Source organism: Myotis myotis, unplaced genomic scaffold, assembly GCF_014108235.1.
Source record: "Myotis myotis isolate mMyoMyo1 unplaced genomic scaffold, mMyoMyo1.p scaffold_m19_p_6, whole genome shotgun sequence".
Taxonomy (NCBI): domain Eukaryota; kingdom Metazoa; phylum Chordata; class Mammalia; order Chiroptera; family Vespertilionidae; genus Myotis; species Myotis myotis.
The window spans coordinates 30,933,348-30,955,072 of record NW_023416368.1 but is presented as its reverse complement, the minus strand read 5'-3'; the positions used below and the strand labels follow the sequence as shown (position 1 = coordinate 30,955,072).

The 21,725-nt window shown below is 38.0% G+C and overlaps 1 protein-coding gene and 1 long non-coding RNA gene across 5 annotated transcripts in view; one reads left to right on the top strand and one right to left on the bottom strand.

Annotated features, from left to right (window-relative positions):
- LOC118659015 overlaps positions 1–18,185 on the bottom strand; it is a 29,004-nt gene extending 10,819 nt beyond the window's left edge. The window contains exons 1-3 of one of the 2 annotated variants that reach the window (XR_004968429.1): positions 17,929–18,185; positions 9,472–9,609; positions 3,575–3,664 (exon numbers count right to left, since the gene is read on the bottom strand). This is a non-coding gene — a long non-coding RNA (uncharacterized LOC118659015). The remainder of the gene's footprint in view (positions 1–3,574; positions 3,665–9,471; positions 9,610–17,928) is intronic. The other variant, XR_004968430.1, reaches the window with a different exon arrangement.
- The window catches only part of PKD2L2 (polycystin 2 like 2, transient receptor potential cation channel), a 35,891-nt gene that overhangs the window by 5,825 nt on the left and 8,341 nt on the right, over positions 1–21,725 (top strand). The window contains exons 5-12 of one of the 3 annotated variants that reach the window (XM_036314969.1): positions 1,261–1,482; positions 5,917–6,145; positions 7,455–7,559; positions 7,853–8,034; positions 15,967–16,087; positions 16,464–16,565; positions 19,629–19,693; positions 20,285–20,339. In XM_036314969.1, coding sequence (XP_036170862.1) covers positions 1,261–1,482; positions 5,917–6,145; positions 7,455–7,559; positions 7,853–8,034; positions 15,967–16,087; positions 16,464–16,565; positions 19,629–19,693; positions 20,285–20,339 — 1,081 coding nt within the window. Of the gene's footprint in view, positions 1–1,260; positions 1,483–5,916; positions 6,146–7,388; positions 7,560–7,852; positions 8,035–15,966; positions 16,088–16,463; positions 16,566–19,628; positions 19,694–20,284; positions 20,340–21,725 lie in introns of all 3 variants that reach the window. The other 2 variants (XM_036314968.1, XM_036314970.1) reach the window with 2 other exon arrangements.

Here is a 21,725-nt window from a genome sequence, read left to right as displayed (position 1 = left end):
AGTCCCGGGTTCAATTCTGGTCAAGGGCACGCACCTTGGTTGCAGGCTCCTCCCCCTCCCTGGCCCTGTTTTCTCTGTCCCTCTCTCTTCCACTCTCTCTAAAAATCAATGGACAAATATCCTCAGGAGAGGATTAAAAAAAACACAAAACCAAAACCACTGACACTGCCTCCCTTTAGCACAGAAGCTGCTGGCATCATTGTTTTTAGGGTCCTGTGAAAATTTTAGGGGGCAGATAATCTTTTTTATGGAATTTTCATTAAATATGAGTATTTTTTTCTTAGTGGTGTCATTTTTCCCCCCCTATAAACAAGAATAGTATCATTAATAGAAATACAATTTAAGCAGTACATCTTTGGATAATCGTTCCAATCTGTTTTGGGTAGATAGAATGACTAAAATGAGGAATCAAGGCTTTATTTTTTTTATATACATTATAATTAAGTTAAAAGAAAAAATGGAAACGAAACTTAGTTACACACATTTTACTTTGATTTATGTAATTTCATTAAAATAACATACCTATATAACAATATTTACATTATGACAAAGGTCCTATGTACTGAGTATTTTATAAATGGTATATGACCTTTAGAAGACAGACAATGAAGCACCTTTTTTTTCCCATGCTGAGACAGATATTTCTGAATCTAAACCTTTGGTATTCTTGTTCTAGTCAAAGACTTAAGATCTAATAAAACAACAGAGACAATATGTTAAAGAACAAAGTCAGTTATTATTTTCTAGTTTTTAAGCTCCCTGAGGCAAAAATAGATTTAAAAATTTTTTTTCTTATAGGTAGTCCAGTGTCTTGTTCACAATAAGCATTAAAAAATGAAAACACACTATTGCTGTGTAAAGTAGGGGTCTAGAGGCAGCATGCAGCTGCACAGATAGTAACTGTGGGTACAGAGACTGATACTGCTTTATGGGAAGACTTTGTATTTACCAGCTGGTGTCTGGCTGCCTGTCTGTATATGGACGTTGCTGTGAAGAACTGTCTTGTCTGATGGCTATATGGCCACTGGCTACTGCAATAAAGACTCATTCTTAAAAAAAAAAAAAAAAAATGAAAACATATTAAATATTCTTTTAACTTCATTCTTAACTCATTGTTTTGCTTCAAAATTACTACAATACTTACGAACTTAGTACTATTTTTTTTAACAACTACTTTTGAACCAAAGTTTACTGAAATTCTTAGAATGCTTCTCATTCAGGTCCTTCTCATCTCTCCACTGTTCTTTTTATATCTAACAGATGGAAGTATTCTACTCCTAATAGCAACTCCCCTTGGCACTGGGGATTTGTTGGTGTTTACGGAAATGGGGGATATATTTTCACTTTATCAAAATCAAAATCTGAAACCAAAAACAAGTTCATTAAACTTCAACAGAACAACTGGATCACAAGAGGGACTAGAGTTATTTTTATTGATTTTACGTTATACAATGCTAATGTAAACCTGTTTTGCATCATCAGGTGAGTGACTCAAAACCTATTTGTTAAGAAATTTCAAAAGCATCCAGAGCCCTGGCCAGGTGGCTCAGTTGTTTGGAGCCATGGTCTCATATACCAGAAGGTTGCAGGTTCGATTCCCAGTCAGCATGTACAGGAGGCAATCAATCAATGTATCTCTCTAAAAAAAAAGAAAATAAATGAAAAGCATCCAGAACTCTTATTAGGGTTTCCAATTTTTGCATGTCTGTACTGAGATTAAAATTATAAGCTTAAAATATAATGTCATTCTGCTAATAATGAAAAAGAAGGTAAAGTAACATCATATTATTTCATTATTTGAGAATATATATATTCAAGAACTTGGAGAATTACATACAATATGTTGGTTTTATATTACTAAAGGATATGTAATTTTATTGTCATCCTACAATTGCAGAGGTCTAACATTTAGTCTTTTTTTTTTTTTTAATACATTTTATTGATTTTTTACAGAGTGGAAGGGAGAGGGATAGAGAGCCAGGAACATCGATCAGCTGCCTCCTGCACGCCCCCTACTGGGGATGTGCCCGCAACCAAGGTACATGCCCTTGACCGGAATCGAACCTGGGACCTTTCAGTCTGCAGGCCGACGCTCTATCCACTGAGCCAAACCGGTTCTGGCTAACATTTAGTCTTGATGATTTCTTCTTCTATTCCAGTCATTCAAATCTGTTGATTTCCTTTCAGAATGAGCTTCCTTATTATAAATTTTTCTCAAGAATGAGCAATTTTTATTTTAAACAATATATAAGAGCACTCTGCATCCTAGAAATGATTAGAGTTTGTGGTGATTTGCAAAAATTGCCCCAAATCTTCACATCTTTGCTATGTAACTTTGCAAGTGCCCTCCCACCCAGAGCAGGGTGCACTGCCCTAGCCCTTGATGCTTAGACTCAATCATGAACTGTACAACCACAACACCCAGGGACCAGCTGCGAACCCAGGAACACCGGATCTCAAGCAGGGCGAATACGCAGACTCGGATGAGCTATAGACTCAATCATGTGATTTGTTTTGATCAATGGAATATTAGCAGATATGATACAAGCAGGAGCTTGAAATGAGTTTGTACATTAAAACTTGCTCTCTTGCCTGGCTGGGTAGGTCAGTTGGTTAGAGCTGTGGTCAGCAAACCGTGGCTCGTGAGCCACATGCGGCTCTTTGGCCCCTTCAGTGTGGCTCTTCCACAAAATACCACGTGCGGGCACGGGCGTACAGTGCGATTGAAACTTCGTGGCCCATGCGCAGAAGTCGGTATTTTGTGGAAGAGCCGGTATTTTGTGGAAAAGCCACACTGAAGGGGCCAAAGAGCCGCATGTGGCTAGTGAGCCGCGGTTTGCAGAGCCGCAGTTTGCCGACTCTGCTGACAGAGGTTAGAGTGTCCTCCTGATATGCCAAGGTTGTGGGATGGGTTCCTAATCAGGGCACATACAAGAATCCACCAATCAATGCATAAATAAGAGGAACAACAAATCTCTCTCTCTCTCTCTCTCTCTCTCTCTCTCTCTCTCTCTCTCTCTCTCTCTCTTTCCCCCCCCCTCCCTCCCTCCTTCCCTCCCTCCAAACAAAAAGTAATTTTAAAAAATGTAAAACTTGCTCTTCTGCATCTCTGCCATTGCATGAGAAGGACATGCCTGTGCTAACTTGTTACCCACAAGGAGGAAGAGAGACATCCTCTCATGCAGAAAAAGAGGAAGAGGAATAAGAGGGGGAGGGGGAGAAGGAGGAGAGCCAACCAAAGAGAAAAAATTCTTTCCATTAGTCCCATTACCTTAGGTCAGTGGTTGGCAAACTCATTAGTCAACAGAGCCAAATATCAACAGTACGACGATTGAAATTTCTTTTGAGAGCCAAATCTTTTAACTGAAATTATATAGGTAGGTACATTGTTATTAACTTAATTGGAGTATTCCTAAGGCTTAGGAAGAGCCATACTCAAGGAGCCAAAGAGCCGCATGTGGCTCGCGAGCTGCAGTTTGCCGACCATGGCTAGGTCATCTGCCTAACCTGGACCATGCTCACTGGTTTAGGCCTGGGCTCTAGAATCAAACATTGGCAAAGTAAATAGGATTACCATTTCTGGATCGGTCTGGGAATTGAATCAGTTTCCTCTAAGTCAGCGGTTCTCAACCTGGGGGTCGAACGACCCTTTCACAGGGGTTGCCTAAGACCATCAGAAAACACATATATAATTACATATTGTTTTTGTAATTAATACTATGCTTTAATTGTTTAAATAATTAAACTTAACAATGAAAATACATCCTGCATATCATATATTTACATTATGATTCATAAAAGTAGCAAAATTACAGTTATGAAGTAGCAATGAAAATAATTTTATGGTTGGGGGTCACCACAACATGAGGAACTGTATTAAAGGGTCGTGGCATTAGGAAGGTTGAGAACCACTGCTCTAAGTGAACTGGGAATGGGTGAACCACTTTTGCCTCATGAGCCTTACAATTTTATTCCAAATGGAACAGGAATTAGGGTTTACTCTGATTAGGGGATTTTTCCCTTGTGCAATAGTTACAGTGAAACACAATCATGGCCTTTAAAATTTGTAAAAATGAATAAAACAAGTGAATTACCTTAAGCAGCCAATGGAGAGTATACCTATTATTTTGAAGTTCTTCTCTTTAAGGAATCAGAGTTGTTGGGTTTTTTAAAATTATATATATATATATATATATATATATATATATATATATATATATATATATATTAATATATATTTTATTGATTTTTTACAGAGAGGAAGGGAGAGGGATAGAGAGTTAGAAACATCGATGAGAGAGAAACATCAATTCAGCTGCCTCCTGCACACTCCCTACTGGGTATGTGCCCGCAACCAAGGTACATGCCCTTGACCGGAATTGAACCTGTGACCCTTGAGTCCTCAGGCCGACACTCTATCCACTGAGCCAAACCAGTTAGGGCTAAAAAATATATTTTTATTGATTTTTTAGAGAGAGAGAGGAAGGAAGAGGAAGAGAGAACAGAAACATCAATGAGAGAGTAACATCAATAGGCTGTCTCCTGCGGGACCACTACTGGGCATCGAGCCCACCACCTGGGCATGTGCCCTGACCAGGAATATAACCGCATGACACTCAACCAGCCAAGCCACACCAGCTGATCAAGGAATCAGAGCTTTTTATCAACATTATTCACCCTTCCTACAAGTCCTTATCAAGTGAAGCATACAAATCACTTCTATGTCCTAAATAAGAGTAGAAACATTGGGGTAACTGACTTAAAGGCATATGAAGAGCTCTTTGTAATACTAGATTAAATCCAGATTTCCTTTCTCTAGGTTTTATACTTATTCCTTGTTACCTTTTAAAATGTTATTTTTAAAAAAACAGCAGATTTTGAAACTTTTATCTCGTAGTATATATAATCAGTAATTGTGAGTAAGTATGTTGCTTTCACTAAGACCTCATCTACTTGTTTTCCTTTCTATACACTGTATCTGGGAAAGTAAATGCGGTCCTTTTTCTCCCTTTTTGCTTCTCTGTTTACACTTCAGATCAAAATATTGAGTTTCTTTCACTGTGCTCACTTATCCAACATTGCACACCTACTATGTGCAAAGTGAAACCAATAGTTCTTTCCATTTGTTAACTAACTGGCTGTTTTGTTTTTGTTCTTGTTTTGGCAGCATCTTATTCCAGTACCAATAAGATTTGCTAATATCTTTAGGTAGAAATAATAACTTTGTGACATGGTGATAGAGATGCTTGTTTCTTAAAGTACTGCCAATTCTTAATTATCTGAAATTGTGAAGAACATTAGAAATACAGTGAACAACCTCAAAATCTTATTATATTTAGTGATGGAATTCAATTTAATACTTATATTTACATAAAGATCTTCATATCTAACATCAGTGCCTAAAATAAACATAACACTTGCTTTAGTAGAATATGCGATCTTGACATTTAGAATATGTGATCTGATAAGGTAAAGAAAGAGGGTGTATTTCCCTTCTCTGACTTTTCAAGAATTACTTATTTTGGGGGGAGTCCTGACTAATAACAGTAACTAACGGTATAGCATTTTCTTGAACATCATCTCATTCTCCTGTGGAGATAAATTAGTATTCCCAGTTATGAACAAACAGTCTAAACGTAGCATAGAATGAATGTCTGGCTAAAATCACAGCTCATTTTCTTATTTATCTTGGTCTTTGACCACTGGAAATATGCAAAGTACATAAAGAGTACAGTCATTAAAAAAATAAGTAAATCCAGTAGAAATTTTTCAAATTGAACCCGTGACCTCAAGAAAACATATTTTGTATAAAATAACTGGTTATCATTAAATTACACATCAGCACTGATTAGAAATTTCACACTGAATTACGTACTGAAATATAAATGCCTGAAATGCACACATCTAATTTTACAGGTTGGTGGCAGAATTCCCTGCAACTGGAGGAATACTTACTTCATGGCAGTTTTACTCAGTGAAACTCCTCATCTATGTTAGCTACTATGATTATTTTATTGCTTTCTGTGAAATCATATTTTTAATTTTGTTTACTCTCTTCCTAATACAAGAAGGCAACAAAATGAAAGAATTTAAGTTTGCCTATTTCAAACGTATTTGGAACTGGCTAGAATTACTACTTTTGGTGGTAAGTATATAGTCACATGTATGAAGGAACTCACATATGAACCCATCAATAAGAGGTGCAAAAAGCAGAAATTTTTATTCATCGTAACTTATTTTAAAAGCTTCAAATATCAAATCATAAAATGAACTATTATAGTACATACTAATGGTGTGCTTCCAAAAGGGAAAAGCCTTTTTTTTTTTTTTCCTGGTTTGATTCTTGGGAGGACCAGGATAAACCTAGAGGAATAGGTAATTCCATAGGTATCATGATTTAATGTGCACAATAGGTCTCACCTACCCCCACTCAAAAATCTATTCTTTACAATCACGTTGAAAATCATGGATCTTTTCTCTGTTGCCTAAATCTGCTTTCCTCCTCACAATGAATTTAGGAAGAATAGCTAAAAGACACAAAATACTGAAGGGGGAGGAGGTTTGAACAGCTAGAGGGTAGGTTGTGGGCACAGAGGACGCCAGTATAGGGAAATAGTCCCTGAAAGAAACTTCGAATACTGCCAGTCCTGGTCATTAGAACATAATAAAATAAACAGAGATGTAGGTAGGTAAGAGCGTGGTTTAGGAACAATGAACAAACACTTCTGGTGTATACAATCTGATCTTTCACCCCTATTGGCCAAGTTAATAGATAAGCCTTGTTTCCAAAACCAGATTGAAAGTTTATCAGAATCAGAAAGTGTGCCATCTACCTTTCTAGTACCCCCAATAATGTTTAACATATGGCAGGCATAGTGTTACATGTTTAATGATTTGACTATTTCAGGCAAGGGAAATCAAAAGGAAATTTCCATGACAGTTATAAAGCTCTGACATCTAGTCCTGAAATCTTCTAAAGAAGTTAAAGGGTTCCAACGGGGCTTCTTTGTTTGAAACTGTAAAATTTTGTCCTTGTAGTGTTATATGGTGGAAATATAAAACCTTTAGGTATCATGTAGTTACATGGAGCAGAAATCCTTACAGCCTAGTCAGAATTATAGAAGCACTATATACATTTGTGTTTTAGGACTCAAGGAAACAAGCAGGCAGAGTAGGATGGTCAGGTTGATCAATATTTTTCTACATTTATGATGATTAAACTTCTATAAATTAAGGCTTACTTCCATGTACTAAAACCCTATGTTTTATCTCTCCCTCCCTTTTGTTGAACTTTTGATGAACTTTTTCATGTGCTTCTTCATAGACTGCAGGAGATTTAGAGGTAGAAATAGCCTCTAATTTAACCCTTCTCTTTTTTCCCCATATAGCTGTGTTTTTTGACCATTTTCTTCAACTTATTCTGTAAAATACAAATTTTTCTCTTACTTGAACAGCTGTTAAAACGTACTGAAGAATATTCAGACTTCTATTTGCTCGCACACTGGCGCATTTTTTACAACAATATGCTTGCTATTATCGTCTTTTTTGCATGGATAAAGGTATTTATAGTTTATTATATTCGATACAATAGAATAGATATAATATTTTTATATTAGATATCAAAATGGGAACTTAAACTACAAAGCATGAAAAAACAAAAGAATATCCTTAACTATACAGTAATTTTACAAGTAGTTTGGCAATATAATGATTGCTGACACGTCCTTAAATACCCCTATCATTAAACACCTCTTTGAAATTAAAGCAGATTTTTTTTCTGAAGCTAATTTAACTTATTCTAAGTAATTATAATCTTTAATATCCTATTTCAATTAACTATGTTCTTTTTCAGATATTCAAATTCATAAGCTTTAATAACACAATGTCTCAGCTGTCATCAACCTTGTCCTGCTGTATCAAAGACATAGTAGGATTTGCCATCATGTTTTTTATAATACTCCTTGCTTATGCCCAGTTAGGATTTCTTGTTTTTGGATCACAGGTTGACGACTTTTCTACTTTTCAAAATTCCATGTAAGCTCTTCATATAAATGTAATTATATTTTCCAATTTATAACAAAAAAATCACGGAAAGATCTATGTTAAGTAGTAACATAAGCTTTAATAACTTTAAACTTGGTTTTATATTTTCACTAACAGCTAAGTATGTCATACTCAAAGTATGGTTAGGCATTGAAAGATCCAAATGGATGGTGATACCATTTTTTTAAGAGTTACTAGGTTAAGTTGGAAAAATAATTTTCATTTCTCACTAGAAGTGAAAATTTTACCTAAGATAAAAGAAATTGGCTCCATGTCTCTGAGCAAAGGAAATTGTGTTTTCTTTAGAGGCCTCCATCTTTAGAATCCTTTTATTGATGTTGACCTGATTGCTCTTTGCTGCTCTGGGAAAGCTGTGTTTTAAAAATAGCTTTATACACATAAAGCAATCAGCAGGCAACAAACTTATAAAACTAATTAGAATCCTTAGAAAAGTATTCAGGCTTTCCTTTAAAACTGAATAATTTTAATAAATTTACTCCACTTTTCAAGTAGGTAAAGCAAGCTCTGTCAGTATAAGTAAACTATGATATTCTAAAATATCAATTCTCAAAACACACTCTGTGGACTCTAGACCAAAATTGTCTGCGGGGAAATGGCCTCAGATTTAAGTAAGATTGGGAAAATTTGCAGTGCAAAGTAATGGCTGTGAGAAAAACCCCAATCACTTTCTTAACTTTAGTTAAGAACATATTTGTCCATGACCCTTTCTGTTGATTTTGGGGACATCTGGTCTAAAGAAATGTCTTAGGTTGCCCTCTTTTCACCATCCACATATAAATAATTGAAGTACCAGTGTTATAAAATGTAATAACATTTTTCTGAAATAAACCTGTACTAAATCAGTAGTGGGAAGAGTAGGGTAGAAACCAAGAGGATTTAACTCTACTTTTCCAATTCTGCCATTTGCTATTTAACATTTCTAGACCCTAATTTCTTTATCTGTAAATGAAGGGATTGATCTAAATCACTTCCAAAGATCCTTCTCAACTTCAAACAACCTATAATTTAAGAAGTCTAATTAACCCGATCAGTGTGGCTCAGGGGTTGAGCGTCAATCTATGAACCAGGAGATCAAGGTTTTATTCCCTGTGAGGGCACATGCCTGGATTTTGGGCTTGATCACCAGTAGGGGATCATGCAGGAGACAGCTGACTGATGATTCTCTCTCATCATTGATGTTTCTATCTCTCTCTCCCTCTCCCTTCATTTCTCTGAAGTCAATAAAACATTACAAAAAAATCTTTTTTAAAATGTCTAATTAGCTTATCCTGAGTAAAGAATATTTGCAGTTTTAACAACTTTTTGGTCATTTCCTAGGATATCAATTCAAATGTTACTTAAAACGTAGTTGTATTAAATATTGAATATAAATGTAGTAATTTACAGAACCGCAGAAATTTGTCTTACCTTGGTTGGTAGGAAAATTGGAGGTATAAGCCACAGAAAAAAGTAGAGAACTCTGGAATGGGTTGAGGGTATTTTTGTGCTTGGTAATGATGTCCTAGATTATTCAGATCAACCAACTCTTCAGGACAATTGAAAAAGCTGGAAAACATTGAAATTCTTTAGAACTAACAAAAAAGCGAGTAATAACTGGGCCACAATCTGAAGGCAAGAATCCAGAGAAGCCCAGCACCCAATGCTACTTTTGCCCTGAGGGCTTTTTTTAAGTCAGTAAGAATTTTTTTTATTGTGGTAAAATACACATAAATTTATCATCTTAACCATGTCTTGTAAGGTACAGTTCAGTGATATTAAGCATACTTATATTGTGCAACCATCACCACCACTCATCTCCGGAACCCTTTTTAATTTTGCAAAACTGAAACTCTATACCCAGTAAAAAAGAACTCTTCATCTCCCTGCTTATCCCAGACCCTGGCAACCACTGTTCTACTTTTTGTCCCTGTGATTTTGACTACTGTAGGCACCTAGAGAATAATACAGTATTTGTCCTTTTGTGACTGATTTATTCCACTTTAGCATAACAGTGTTGTAGAGCATGTCAGAATTTCCTTCCTTTTTTAGGCTGAATAATAGTCCATATATGTTTATACCATATTTTGCTCATCCATTAATCTGTCAGTGGTTTGCTTCCATATTTTAATTATTGAGCACATGGCTGTACAAATATCTCCCTGCGGCTCTTTTACCAGTAATTCTTTGGGGTATATGCCCTAAGGTAAAAGTGCTAGATCATATAGTAATTCTATTTTGAATTTTTTGTTTGTTAATCCTCACGGAAGAATATTTTTCCATTGATTTTTTAGGGAGAGTGGAAGAGAGGGAAAGACACAGAGAAACATCGATGTGAGAGAAACACATCAATTGGTTGCCTCCTACATGAGCCCCAACCAAGGCGCAGGCTGGGGAGGAGCCTAAAACCAAGGTACATGCCCTTGATCAGAATCAAACCAGGGACCTTTTGGTCCACAGGCCAACGTTCTATCCACTGAGTAAAACCAGCTAGGGTATATTTTGAATTTTTTTTTAGGAACTGCCAAACTTTCCCACAGTGGCTATATGATTTGGCATCCCCACTAGCAGTGCATAAGGGTTTCAACTTCTCTACACCCTTGTCAACTTTTTATTTTCCAGTCTTTTTTTTTTTTTTTTTTTTTTTAGTAGCTATCCTAATGGGTATGAGATATTTCATTGTGGTTTTGATTTGCATTTCCCTAATTAGTGATAGTGATTTCACGTGCTTACACATATGTTGGCTCACTTGATGGCCCCAAGGTCCCTTAGCTCTGCTTGCTTTTCTTCAATCTTTTTTTTTCTGTTCCTCAGACTCAATAATAATCTTCAAATTCACTGATTTTTATTCCTTCTGCTTGTTCAAATCTGCTTTTGAATTCCTCTGGTGAAAAAAAATTATTTTTTTTTGGTGAATTTTCATTTCAGTTATTGATCTTTAGCTCTATAATTTTTTACTTTTTATTTATATTTCCATTTTATTCATATGTCCTTTTCTTTACTTTCTCCATGTCTTCTTAGTACTTTGAACATCTTTAACATGGTTTGTTTTAAAGTCTTTGTCTAGCAGGCCTGCCATCTGATCTTTGTCTAAAATTATTTCTATTGGTTTATTTCTTTCCTTTTAGTGGGCCTTACTGTACCTTTGTATGTCTTGTCATTTTGTTGTTGTTGAAAACTGGACATTTGAGTGTAATAATGTGTTAACTCTGTAAGTTAGATTCTTCCCCTTCCCCAGAGTTTGCTGCGTTTGTTGTTATTGCAGACTGTCTCCATACTAAGTATCAGCCTAAGATGTAAACTTAATGTTTTTTTAGGTCTTTTCTGAGCCTGTGTTTTCCTTAGGGCATGCATGGTGAATTTCTAATTCCTCCATATATGCAGTTGGTTTTGAATACCATCCTAGGCTATAGTATCTCCCAAAAGGGGAAAAAGAGAAAAATGAAGGGGGAGGAAGGGCACTAGCCCTTTAAATCCCAAGGACATTGCTTCAGCTGCGGGGAGAAGGAGCTTACAACAAAGATGTGGAGAACACCTGCCTCTGTGTCTGCACCTCTGTGATCAGAAGCAGCAATCAGAACACAAACCCCTGATGACTGGAGAACAGGGTCCTTATTGCCCATCCTGGCTCCCACGAGCTGCGTGTAAACTATTCCAGGAATACATGCACAGTTGTAGGCCATGGGATGGAGGTGGGAGATGGGTATCTACTGCCAAACTAAAAACTAGAATTGAACAAAATTGTCTGAGCCTTTCCTTGGAAGTTGTGAGCCTTCAACAGACTCCAGCATTCCAAAATAATTATATCAGACCAGACAGCTGCCGATGTGATTGTTGTCTCGGTGAGGAGACAGATTCTGAGTTTTTCTTACCATCTTCCCAAAATCTCCACCCTGAAGGCATTTTTGCTGATCTAGAAAAAGTTGAGAAACTGTGTTTCTGACCACCTCTTCGGAAGGAGACAAAAGACAATGCCCAGGACCTGCATGTGTGTTTGTGTTAGGGGGTGGAGGGCAAAGGTGGATTTTCAGATAACCTCTTTACAAATCAAGCAGGAAGCCTAAAGTGTTCCAGCCTCAAGTTAAAAGTAAACCCCTTATAGTGACTTGAAGCCTGAGTTTAATCACCTAGATTTCCAAGGAATCTCATATCTTAAACTTGAATTAAGATGTCCTGGGCTAGCCCTAGGTGGTTTGGCTCAGTGGATAGAGTGTCCATCTCCGGACTGAAGGGTCTCGGGTTCGATTCTGATCAAGGGCATATGCCCAGGTAGTAGACTTGATCCCCAGCAGGAGGCAGCCAATCGATTCTCTTTCATCACTGATGTTTCTATGTCTCTCTCCCTTCTCTCTGAAATCAATAAAAAAACGTGTGTGTGTGTGTGTGTGTGTGTGTGTGTGTGTGTTTAAAAAAAGATCAAGTTAGAAATATTAAAACAGAACCTTTTTTTTAAAATATATTTTTATTGATTAAGATATTACATATGTGTCCTTGTCCCCACGTTACCCTCTACCCCCCCCCCCCCCCGCTCATGCCCTCACCCCCCCCCCCCGTTGTCCGTGTCCATTGGTTAGGCCTATATGCCTGCATGTAAGTCCTTTGGTTGATCTTTCCCCCTTACCCCCACCCTCCCCTACCCTCCCTCCAAAGCCCGACAGTCCAATCAATGCCTCTCTGTCTCTGGATCAGTCCTTGTTCATCAGTTTATGTTGTTCATTATATTCCACAAATGAGTGAGATCATGTGGTATTTATCCGCTCTCCAGTTCCATCCATGCTGTGGCAAATGGTAAGAGTTCCTTTTTCTTCTTCCTCTTCTTAAAGAATACCTTTCAGCATTTCATATAATGCTGGTTTGGTGGTGATGAACTCCTTTAGCTTTTTCTTGTCTGTGAAGCTCTTTATCTGACCTTCAATTCTACATGATAGCTTTGCTGGGTAGAGTAATCTTGGTTATAGGTTCTTGCTATTCATCACTTTGAATATTTCTTGCCACTCCCTTCTGGCCTGCATGGTTTCTGTTGAGAAATCAGCCGACAGTCGTATGGGTACTCCCTTGTAGGTAACTGACTGTCTTTCTCTTGCTGCTTTTAAGATTCTCTCTTTGTCTTTTGCTCTTGGCATTTTAATTATGATGTGTCTTGGTGTGGTCCTCTTTGGATTCCTTTTGTTTGGGGTTCTCTGCGCTTCCTGGACTTGTAAGTCTATTTCTTTCACCAGGTGGGGGAAGTTTTCTGTCATTATTTCTTCAAATAGGTTTTCAATATCTTGCCCTCTCTCTTCTTCTGGTACCCCTATAATTCTGATGTTGGTACGCTTGAAGTTGTCCCAGAGGCTCCTTACACTATCTTCATATTTTTGGAATCTCTTTTCTTTTTTCTTTTTCAGTTGGGTATTTTTTGTTACTTTGTATTTCAAATCTTTGACTTGATTTTTGGGATCCTCTTGTCTGCTGTTGGATCTCCGTAGATTATTCTTTATTTCAGCCAGTGTATGCTTAATTTCTAGTTGGTCCTTTTTCATGTCCTCCATGGTCTCACTATACTTATTGAGGGACTCATTAAATTTATCGGCGGTTTCCATAAAATTCTTGAAAAACCTTATAAACGTGGCCTTGAACTCTATATCCAGTCATTTGCTTTCCTCCATTTCTGCCATTTGTGACCTGTTTCTTTGTCTCCGCATTTTGGCTGCTTCCCTGTGTTGATAGAGTGGCTTTGTGTGCTAGGTGTCCTCTAGGGCCCAGTGGCTCAGCCTCCCCAGTTACCTGGGGTGGACACTCTTGGTGCACCCCCTCGTGGGCTTTGTGCACAGTCTTGTTGTAGCTATGCCTTGGTTGTTGTAGGATCACTGGGAGGAATTGACCTCCAGGGCAATTGGCAGCAAGAATCAGCTGTGTCTGCAGTGGGAGAACTTCTGTGCTGGAGACACCCTTCTGGGGCAAGACTTGCTTCAGTGGGGCTTTGGTGCTCACTGAGACTGCCCCCTGAGTGTGTCCCTTATGGATCTGAGGAGTTGTGATCTGGATGGTTCCCCTCTGACCACTGGGTACAGTGGCTCTTGGATCTAAGGAGGTGCTAATTTAGCCTCTGCCTGAGGTTACACAGCAGGGACTACGAAGAGAACTGCAGATTCCCCTTCCTTTTTTTTGGATGATGCTCAGCTGTGTAGCAATGCAAGCCGCTGTGGGGCCTTGGGCCTTCTCTTGGAAGCTCTGGGTCTATGTGGCCCGGCTGCGGTTAGGTAATTACAGGTTGCAAATGGCCGGGGCATTCATATGCAAAAGCCTCTGCAGCAGCCTGGGTGGGGCGGGGTCTCAAGGAATCAAAGGGCAGAGAAAGCAGCTATGGCGGAGCCTCAGCCCTGCCCTAAGGAGTCGCGAGTTCCAGTGTCCCGGCAACGGCTGCAAGCACCTCTGAGGGAAAGCCGCTCTCAAGCTCGCCTGCTGCCAGACAGTCCAGTATTTCCCCATATGAGTCCTGGGTCCCCAGAGACTTCCCGGAACCGGATTTCAGAGCCGTCGGGAGCTTGTGTCTCCCTCCGGATTCAAAAAGACAGCCGCGTCCTCAGGTGCCAGACCCTTTCCGCGCGCACGAGCCTCCGTACCTCTGCACTCCACCTCCGCAGCTCCTCCCGCTCACAGTGTGCTTTTCTCTCCTTCTAGTTGTAGAATTTACACTCAGCCAGCCCTCCTGTAGTTCTGGATGATGTCCACCTTGTGTTTTTGATGCATTTATCGATTATTTTGGGAAGCAGCAATTTCCCGGTGTTTATCTATGCCGCCATCTTAGTTTCTCCCCTAAAACAGAACCTTTTATTCTCCTATCCCAAAAAGGAAAAATCATTTGATTTGTTGCAAAATTTTGGACTCTTTGCAATTTAGCATTTCTCTTTTTACCTTGTGTAGAAGAGCATTACAAACCAGTATTAAAAGCTGGATAAATACTTTGAGCATGACTTAATAAGGTTTTGGGTATTAGGAATGAAATTCCAGATAACTCTGAGTCCCAGGACTCCAAATAGTTGATTTCTTTGAACGCATTTTCTTCCTTCTTGGTAGCTAGCCCTATGACCCTTTATGTGATTGGCTAAAGCAACAAGTAACAAGAAGCGCTCTCCCTTTTGACTGACTGGCCAATCATGCAAAGTATCTACATACTTTCAAAAATTCCTTCCCAGATTCCCCCTTAATAAACAGAACTCACATAATTTATTACATACCCCTGATGTGTCTGGCAATGCCACTGCAAATTAATGAGAATATAAGACCTCAGATTAAGAGATTCTAATTCTACCGCTACTTCTAAGCCTTAATTTCTTAATTTTCCATCTTTAAAAGAATTAAAAAAATATTTTAAATGCTATTTCACTTCAAAACCAAGTTTTTATTGTTATTAAAGAGAATAAAATAAACCTCAGGATCATGTTTGAGACTCAGCAAGTGACTAATTATTGGCTCTTTATTTTCAAAGAAGAGCAAAAATTAAACATCATTGATATCAGAAGACATTTTAGGGCTCTTGGTTCTAGGTACAAGTTGAAAATCACTTGAACAAAGTGAAAGTATTCTAAGCTTTAGAAAGGCACAGGAATAGCTAAGGAGGCCACTGTGAAGATCAGTTGGTAAAAAAGTAGCTCAAGGTTCAAATCTTGCAGGTAAACATTGGGTTGACATTAGTTAAATAAATTGAAGCCCAACATTTCCTGGACTACCTGTTCATCTATTGAGGTACCTCAAGTCTTGCCTTCAGGGGAATTTTCTACATCCAGTTTTATAGAACTCTGTGCTGTAACATAACTAAAGCCATATAGTATATGCCATACACAGCTAAATACTTTCCTAAACACATTGGTAACCCCCATCAGTTGTCATGCATGTATAAAGGGATATAATATTTTCTAATCTTTTTCTTTCTTCTCATCAAAGATTTGCACAGTTTCGAATTATTCTTGGGGATTTTAATTTTGCTGCTATTCAGCAAGAAAATCGTATCTTGGGACCCATTTACTTCATCACCTTCATCTTTTTCATAGTCTTTGTCCTATTGGTAAGAATGACCATATATGTTTCCTTTTTTGCGTAAATATTTTAGAGTGAAAAATGAACAACTTAGAAGAAATTATAGTACCACTGGTTAGCTGTCAGAACACTTCACATTGACTAATGCATATATAAGTAACCACTCATATGCACTATTTTAAATTCTGTTTATTTTCCATAAACATGTCTGCCTAGGTCCACAAACTACACATTACCCAGTCTACTATATTTTAGTCTTCAGAGCAATTTCTCTATTACTGACCATCTGACCATATGAGTTACTTTTAAAATTTAAATCTAATTTTTACTGCACTTGCCAAAATCACTAACATTTAAACTAAATGTTTATTGAAATAATTTCTTATTTGAATATTTCTCTCCAGAACATGTTCTTGGCAATAATTAATTATACCTATTCGGAAGTGCAAGATGATTATTCATTAGGCAGAAGACCATCTTTTAAACTTGGTGAAATGATTAAGAAGGTATGTCAAATTCTTTTCCTAATTAGAATTCTAAGACAAATCTTGTTCAGTTTATACGCTTGTAGTTTGAATAACACTTAAACCCAAAAGTGGGTTCTGGTTCTGGTGTGTGTGTTTTTGAGGAGAGTGTGTGCGTTTTTTTGGTTTGGCCCAGTGATAATCATTTTTGTATTATTTCACTACCAGGGCAGTGAAATAAACTCTCTGGCTTTTTAAAAAAACGTGACCAAAATTATTTCAGAGTTTAATGTATCAAATAGTAATTGGGCTATTTACTAAATGCAAAGCACTGAATAAACATCCAAAAGTTTTCCATTTAGATGCTGGCTAATTTCTATAAACAATCTAAACTCAGAACTCCATGTGCCTTACCTTCCTCACTTTCCTATTTCCATTAATGACAACACTCTTCTCAGGTACCCTAGGCTCTAATACCTTGGACTTATTTCCTTGTCGCTTATATAATCTGCTGCCAAGGCTTGTTGCTGGGGTCCAACCCCAGCAGGTCCAGGGGTCCCCAAAGGTGTGGACGGAGTGGGCGAAGAAGGAATGACACGGAGACAGCGTTCAGTTGATCAGCAGCCTAGCCAGGATCTCTAGCCAAGTTCTGGTCAGGATCTCCAGCCAGGTTCTGTGTCCATGTTCTCTTGCTAGGTTCTCCAGCCAGGTGATGTCCAGGTTCTCCAACCAGGTTCAGTCACCAGGTTCTAGTCAGGTTCTCTTGCCATGTTCTACCCAGGTTCTGTAGCCAGGTTCTGTCTCTAGGTTCTGTGGCCAGTTTCTGTCCAGGATCTTTTGCCATGTTCTCTCTCTAGGTTCTGTGCCCAGTTTCTGTCCAGGATCTTTTGCCATGTTCTCTCCAGCAAAGTTCTTCTGTCTCTAGGTTCTGTGTAGGTTCTGTCTCCTGTTGTCTTGTTACATCTGTATTTATACCAGTTGATTCCAATCCTATCAATCTCTATTCCAAAGGTTAGGGCGTTTCTTATCTCCATTCCAGGGAGTAAAGATTATGTAGCTTAAGCATGACTATTCGTAGCTAAAGTGATTAATTACCCGCCTGGCACTTAGTTAAGGGGTTTTATTCCCTCCCTAACTTCAGGGGAAAATCCCTACCTGGGGAAACAACTTTTCTCAGAGAGGTGACCTTGGTGAAAACACATAGTGCCAAGAAGGTGAGCAAACATATTAAGAACAGTATGCCATATATGCCAGGTCCCTTGAAACAGCATGGATGGACCGGCTCCCGGCAGCTTGTCTAGTTTTTGCTCATGTATGTGGAACTCAAGGACACTCTTAATTCTGTCACCACTTTATCAGGGCCCTCAGTACTTTTCACCCAGGCTTTTGTATAGTAACATCTTACCTGTTCTAGCCTCTTTCCTGTGCCAGGCCAGCTCTGAGCATATCATTTTTCTGCTCAAAATTCTTCAGTTTCCCCAGGCCTATCAAAAAAAGTTCAAATTCTTATTATTCTTATTGTTAACTCTCACCCAAGAATATTTTCCCATTGATTTTTGGAAAGAGTGAAAGGAATGGAGACACCGAGAAACATCGATGTGAGAGAGACATCGACTGGTTGCCTCCCACATGCGCCCTGACCTGGCAGGGATCGAGCCTGCAACCCAGGTATCTGCTCCTGACCAGAATCAAATCTGTGACGCTTCAGTCCGCAGGCTGATGCTCTAGCCACTGAACCAAATGGGCCAGGGCTAAGAAAATAATATTCAAATATTTATTTGAATAATATTCAAATAAATTATTTCAAATTCTTTACCCAAACATTCAGGGCCCTTCTAAAGTCTCACAGCCCCAAACTATCTTTCTTTACAGTCATCTAACTATAGAATTTCTACCTCCTATGCCTCCATTTCCAGTATGGTAGGTCCCAGCCAATGTTGTAAGCACAGTGCTATTTACTATGCTTCCTCTCACTCTCTCCTCTGCTCATGTCATTCTCTGACCCCAAGTATATTCTCTCACTGACAGTCTATTTCCTCCAACAAAGGAATCTTCTCTGGCCTCTATTTCTTTTTAAAATATGTTTTTATTGATTTTTAGAGAGGGAGAGGGAGAGAGACATCGATGAGAAGCATCATTGATTGGCTGCCTCCTGCATGCCCCCCAATGGGTACCACGCCCGCAACATGGACATGTACTCTGACTGGGAAATGAACCATGACCTCTTGGTTCCTGGGTCAATGCTCAACCACTAAGCCACACAGGCCGGGCCTTCTCTGTCCTTTTGATACTACCTCACTTTGGATGGTAGCAATGTCATGTGTGTACAAACCATCTTGCCTACCTCTGCATAGCCACAGCTTTAACTAAAACACTTAACATGAAAAAGGTCCTAACAGGTGTAGGGTTAGTGGGATTTAAGAACTGTGTCCAAGAACTTAAGTGTAAAAGAAAACTATTAATATGTCCACCAATGAACTTCCTTGTGGTTTCATCATTTATCTTGATTATGTTGGTTCTATGCATTAAAGTGTTAACTTTTTAATTTTAACTTTTTTATTTTATTGATTTGCGGAAGAGAAATATTGACCATCTGCTTCCTACTGGGGATCAAGCCTGAAACCCAGGCAAGTGCCCTAACTGGGAACCAAACAGGCAATCTTTCTGTGCACAGGACGATGCCCAACTAACTGAGCCATATGGGCCACAGTGTGTTAACATCTTTAATGCAAAAACTGTTAACAGTACTTTATTTTTATTGTTGACACTATTACAAATGTTCTCCCTTCCTCCCCTCTTTGCCCACCTATCTCCCAGCCCCACTGTTGTCTGTGACCATGGGCTATGCATATATGTTGTTTGTTAAAGTACTTTTTAAAGGGTGTGTTTTTTTTCAAGTGCAGGTCTGACGCCCACAGAACTGTTTCCTTTGCACCAGCAGGCAGAAACCATAGTGCTGACAAACTGAAAAGAAGGATAATCATAGCATTTGCCTCTACTTTTCTTTAGTGTAGCAATCCCTAGAGACAAGCATTCCATATTTCCTTTACCTGGACCAAAAATTAACAATACAGGATATATTTTTTTATTTTTTATTATGTCCAGAGTTACAACAATGTGCTCAAAAAACTCAAACTAAAGAAACCTCAAGAGGATGAAGACAATAAAAGGTAAGATGACTTTAAAATTTTAATTTACCATTTTAAATCTCTATATTGTATAAGAAACTTATGAGAGTAAGATTTTGATAGCAAAACCACCACCATCCAAAGTGCTGGCTCTAAATATGTTAGTAAATCCGGTAGTGCTTAACTTCTGAGAGTGTCTTGAAACTCTAAGCTAATTTAAAAGAAATATAAGCTATGCCATACCACTAATAAAACTTAACAGAAGCTGGACAAGAGGGTGAAATTCCTTCTCTAAAGGTAGGAGACAATTTTAGTCTACATTTAATGCATTTATTTAGCTATTGAAATAAAAACATTTACACAAAACATTAAGAATACACTTACATTTATTGAGTCACTTTGTCATTAAAATGCTTTCCAAACCCACACCTCTGACAATGGGACATAAATACTTTTTTATAGTTAGAAATGTAATTCTCTGAGTAACTTCTTAATGACCACATTTTCCAAAAAGTCAGATATCAGAAAGAATAGAAATGCAACTCAGAACCTTTATATAAATCTGCTTGTATTTTATGCTGGCATTTCCCTATTTACTGACATGTGCCTCTAATTTTTCTTTCATATTTTCAGTAGGAAAAACAAAGATTTGGCTGAACAAGCCAGAAGAAAAGGCTTTGACGAAAATGTAAGATGTTAATTTTCTCATAATGAAGTTATAGCTTTATTAGAAATATGCTTACAAAAATGTTCCAAGTTAGGACTGAAATGATTTCTTTTTTCAGAGCATTAGTTGCCACCTCCAAATATTTCTCCCAGAATCTATACCCTTGTTTAGGACAAATCATTTGGATTCCAGATGCTCCCTCTTTCTTACTGGTGCCCTCAGCCAGATACCCTGGTCCTACAGCTGTACTCTCACTGTGGGATAATCACACAGGGGTTAGTGAGTATACTCAATTGAGATGATTATATAAATTTTCTCTAGTAATCATTAATATATGATAAATCACTTTAATGATTTTTTATATTTCAGAACTATAACATATTCAATAAATGACTCAGTATATATACATGTATATTTAAGAAATAATTATAAAGCACACAATATATGCAAGGAAAGAAAATGTAAGCCAAGGATTTTTATATCTAGCAAAACTATACTTCAAGGCTCAAAGAGTTTTGACCATGGAGGAACTCAGGTAATACTGTTGTATTCCTGAGGATTCTACAGGGATCAGCTTCTGCCAACCAAGAGATGATTGGAGAAATTTTGGAAAAAAGGAGGGACAGAGAAGGAATAAGCAGAAAAAGCTGATTGGTTCATATACTAGTATAATAGTTGAAATTATCTTTTAGAGTTAACCAAGAAGAAAAAACATTAGCATATTTAAGAGTACAATAGTAAATAAGATTGTTTTAATTATTTTAAAACTCCTTTATCACATTTTAACATCTCTGAAATCAAGATGTGCCTTATGGTTGATAGTGTGTCATATGTTAACTGGCAGCATTTTTCATAAGTGGTACATAAAAAAAAGTGTGTCTTACAGTAGACTCCACTTCTCATATACAAGGAAATATAGAAACATAATTTAAAATGTAATTGGGTAGTAGAGAGGAAGGAGATGAGGAGGAAGAAATTATAAGCTAATTTTCTTGTTAAACTTGTTTGATTCCTTGTGGAGGGAACCAAAGCAAGAAAGGGAGGTCTCAGTATGTATAAAAAGTTACATGACTAAAAACAAACCACTGAGCCTGGCCACCGTGGCTCAGTGGTCGAATGTCAATCTTTGAACCAGGAGGTTATGGTTTGATTCCTAGTCAGGGCACATGCCCAGGTTGTGGGCTCAATCTCCAGTGTGGGGTCCCCAGTATGGGGCATGCAGGAGGCAGCTGATCAATGATCTCTCTCTCCCTCTCCCTTCCTCTCTGAAATCAACAAAAATATTTTAAAAACATGCACTGGAACAAAAGGGCAAAAGTACAAAACCAAAAAAGAGAACAGAAAATATAACACATGGTAAAAGACTTAAAAATATAACCGTAAGACAATATGATATAATTGTAACCA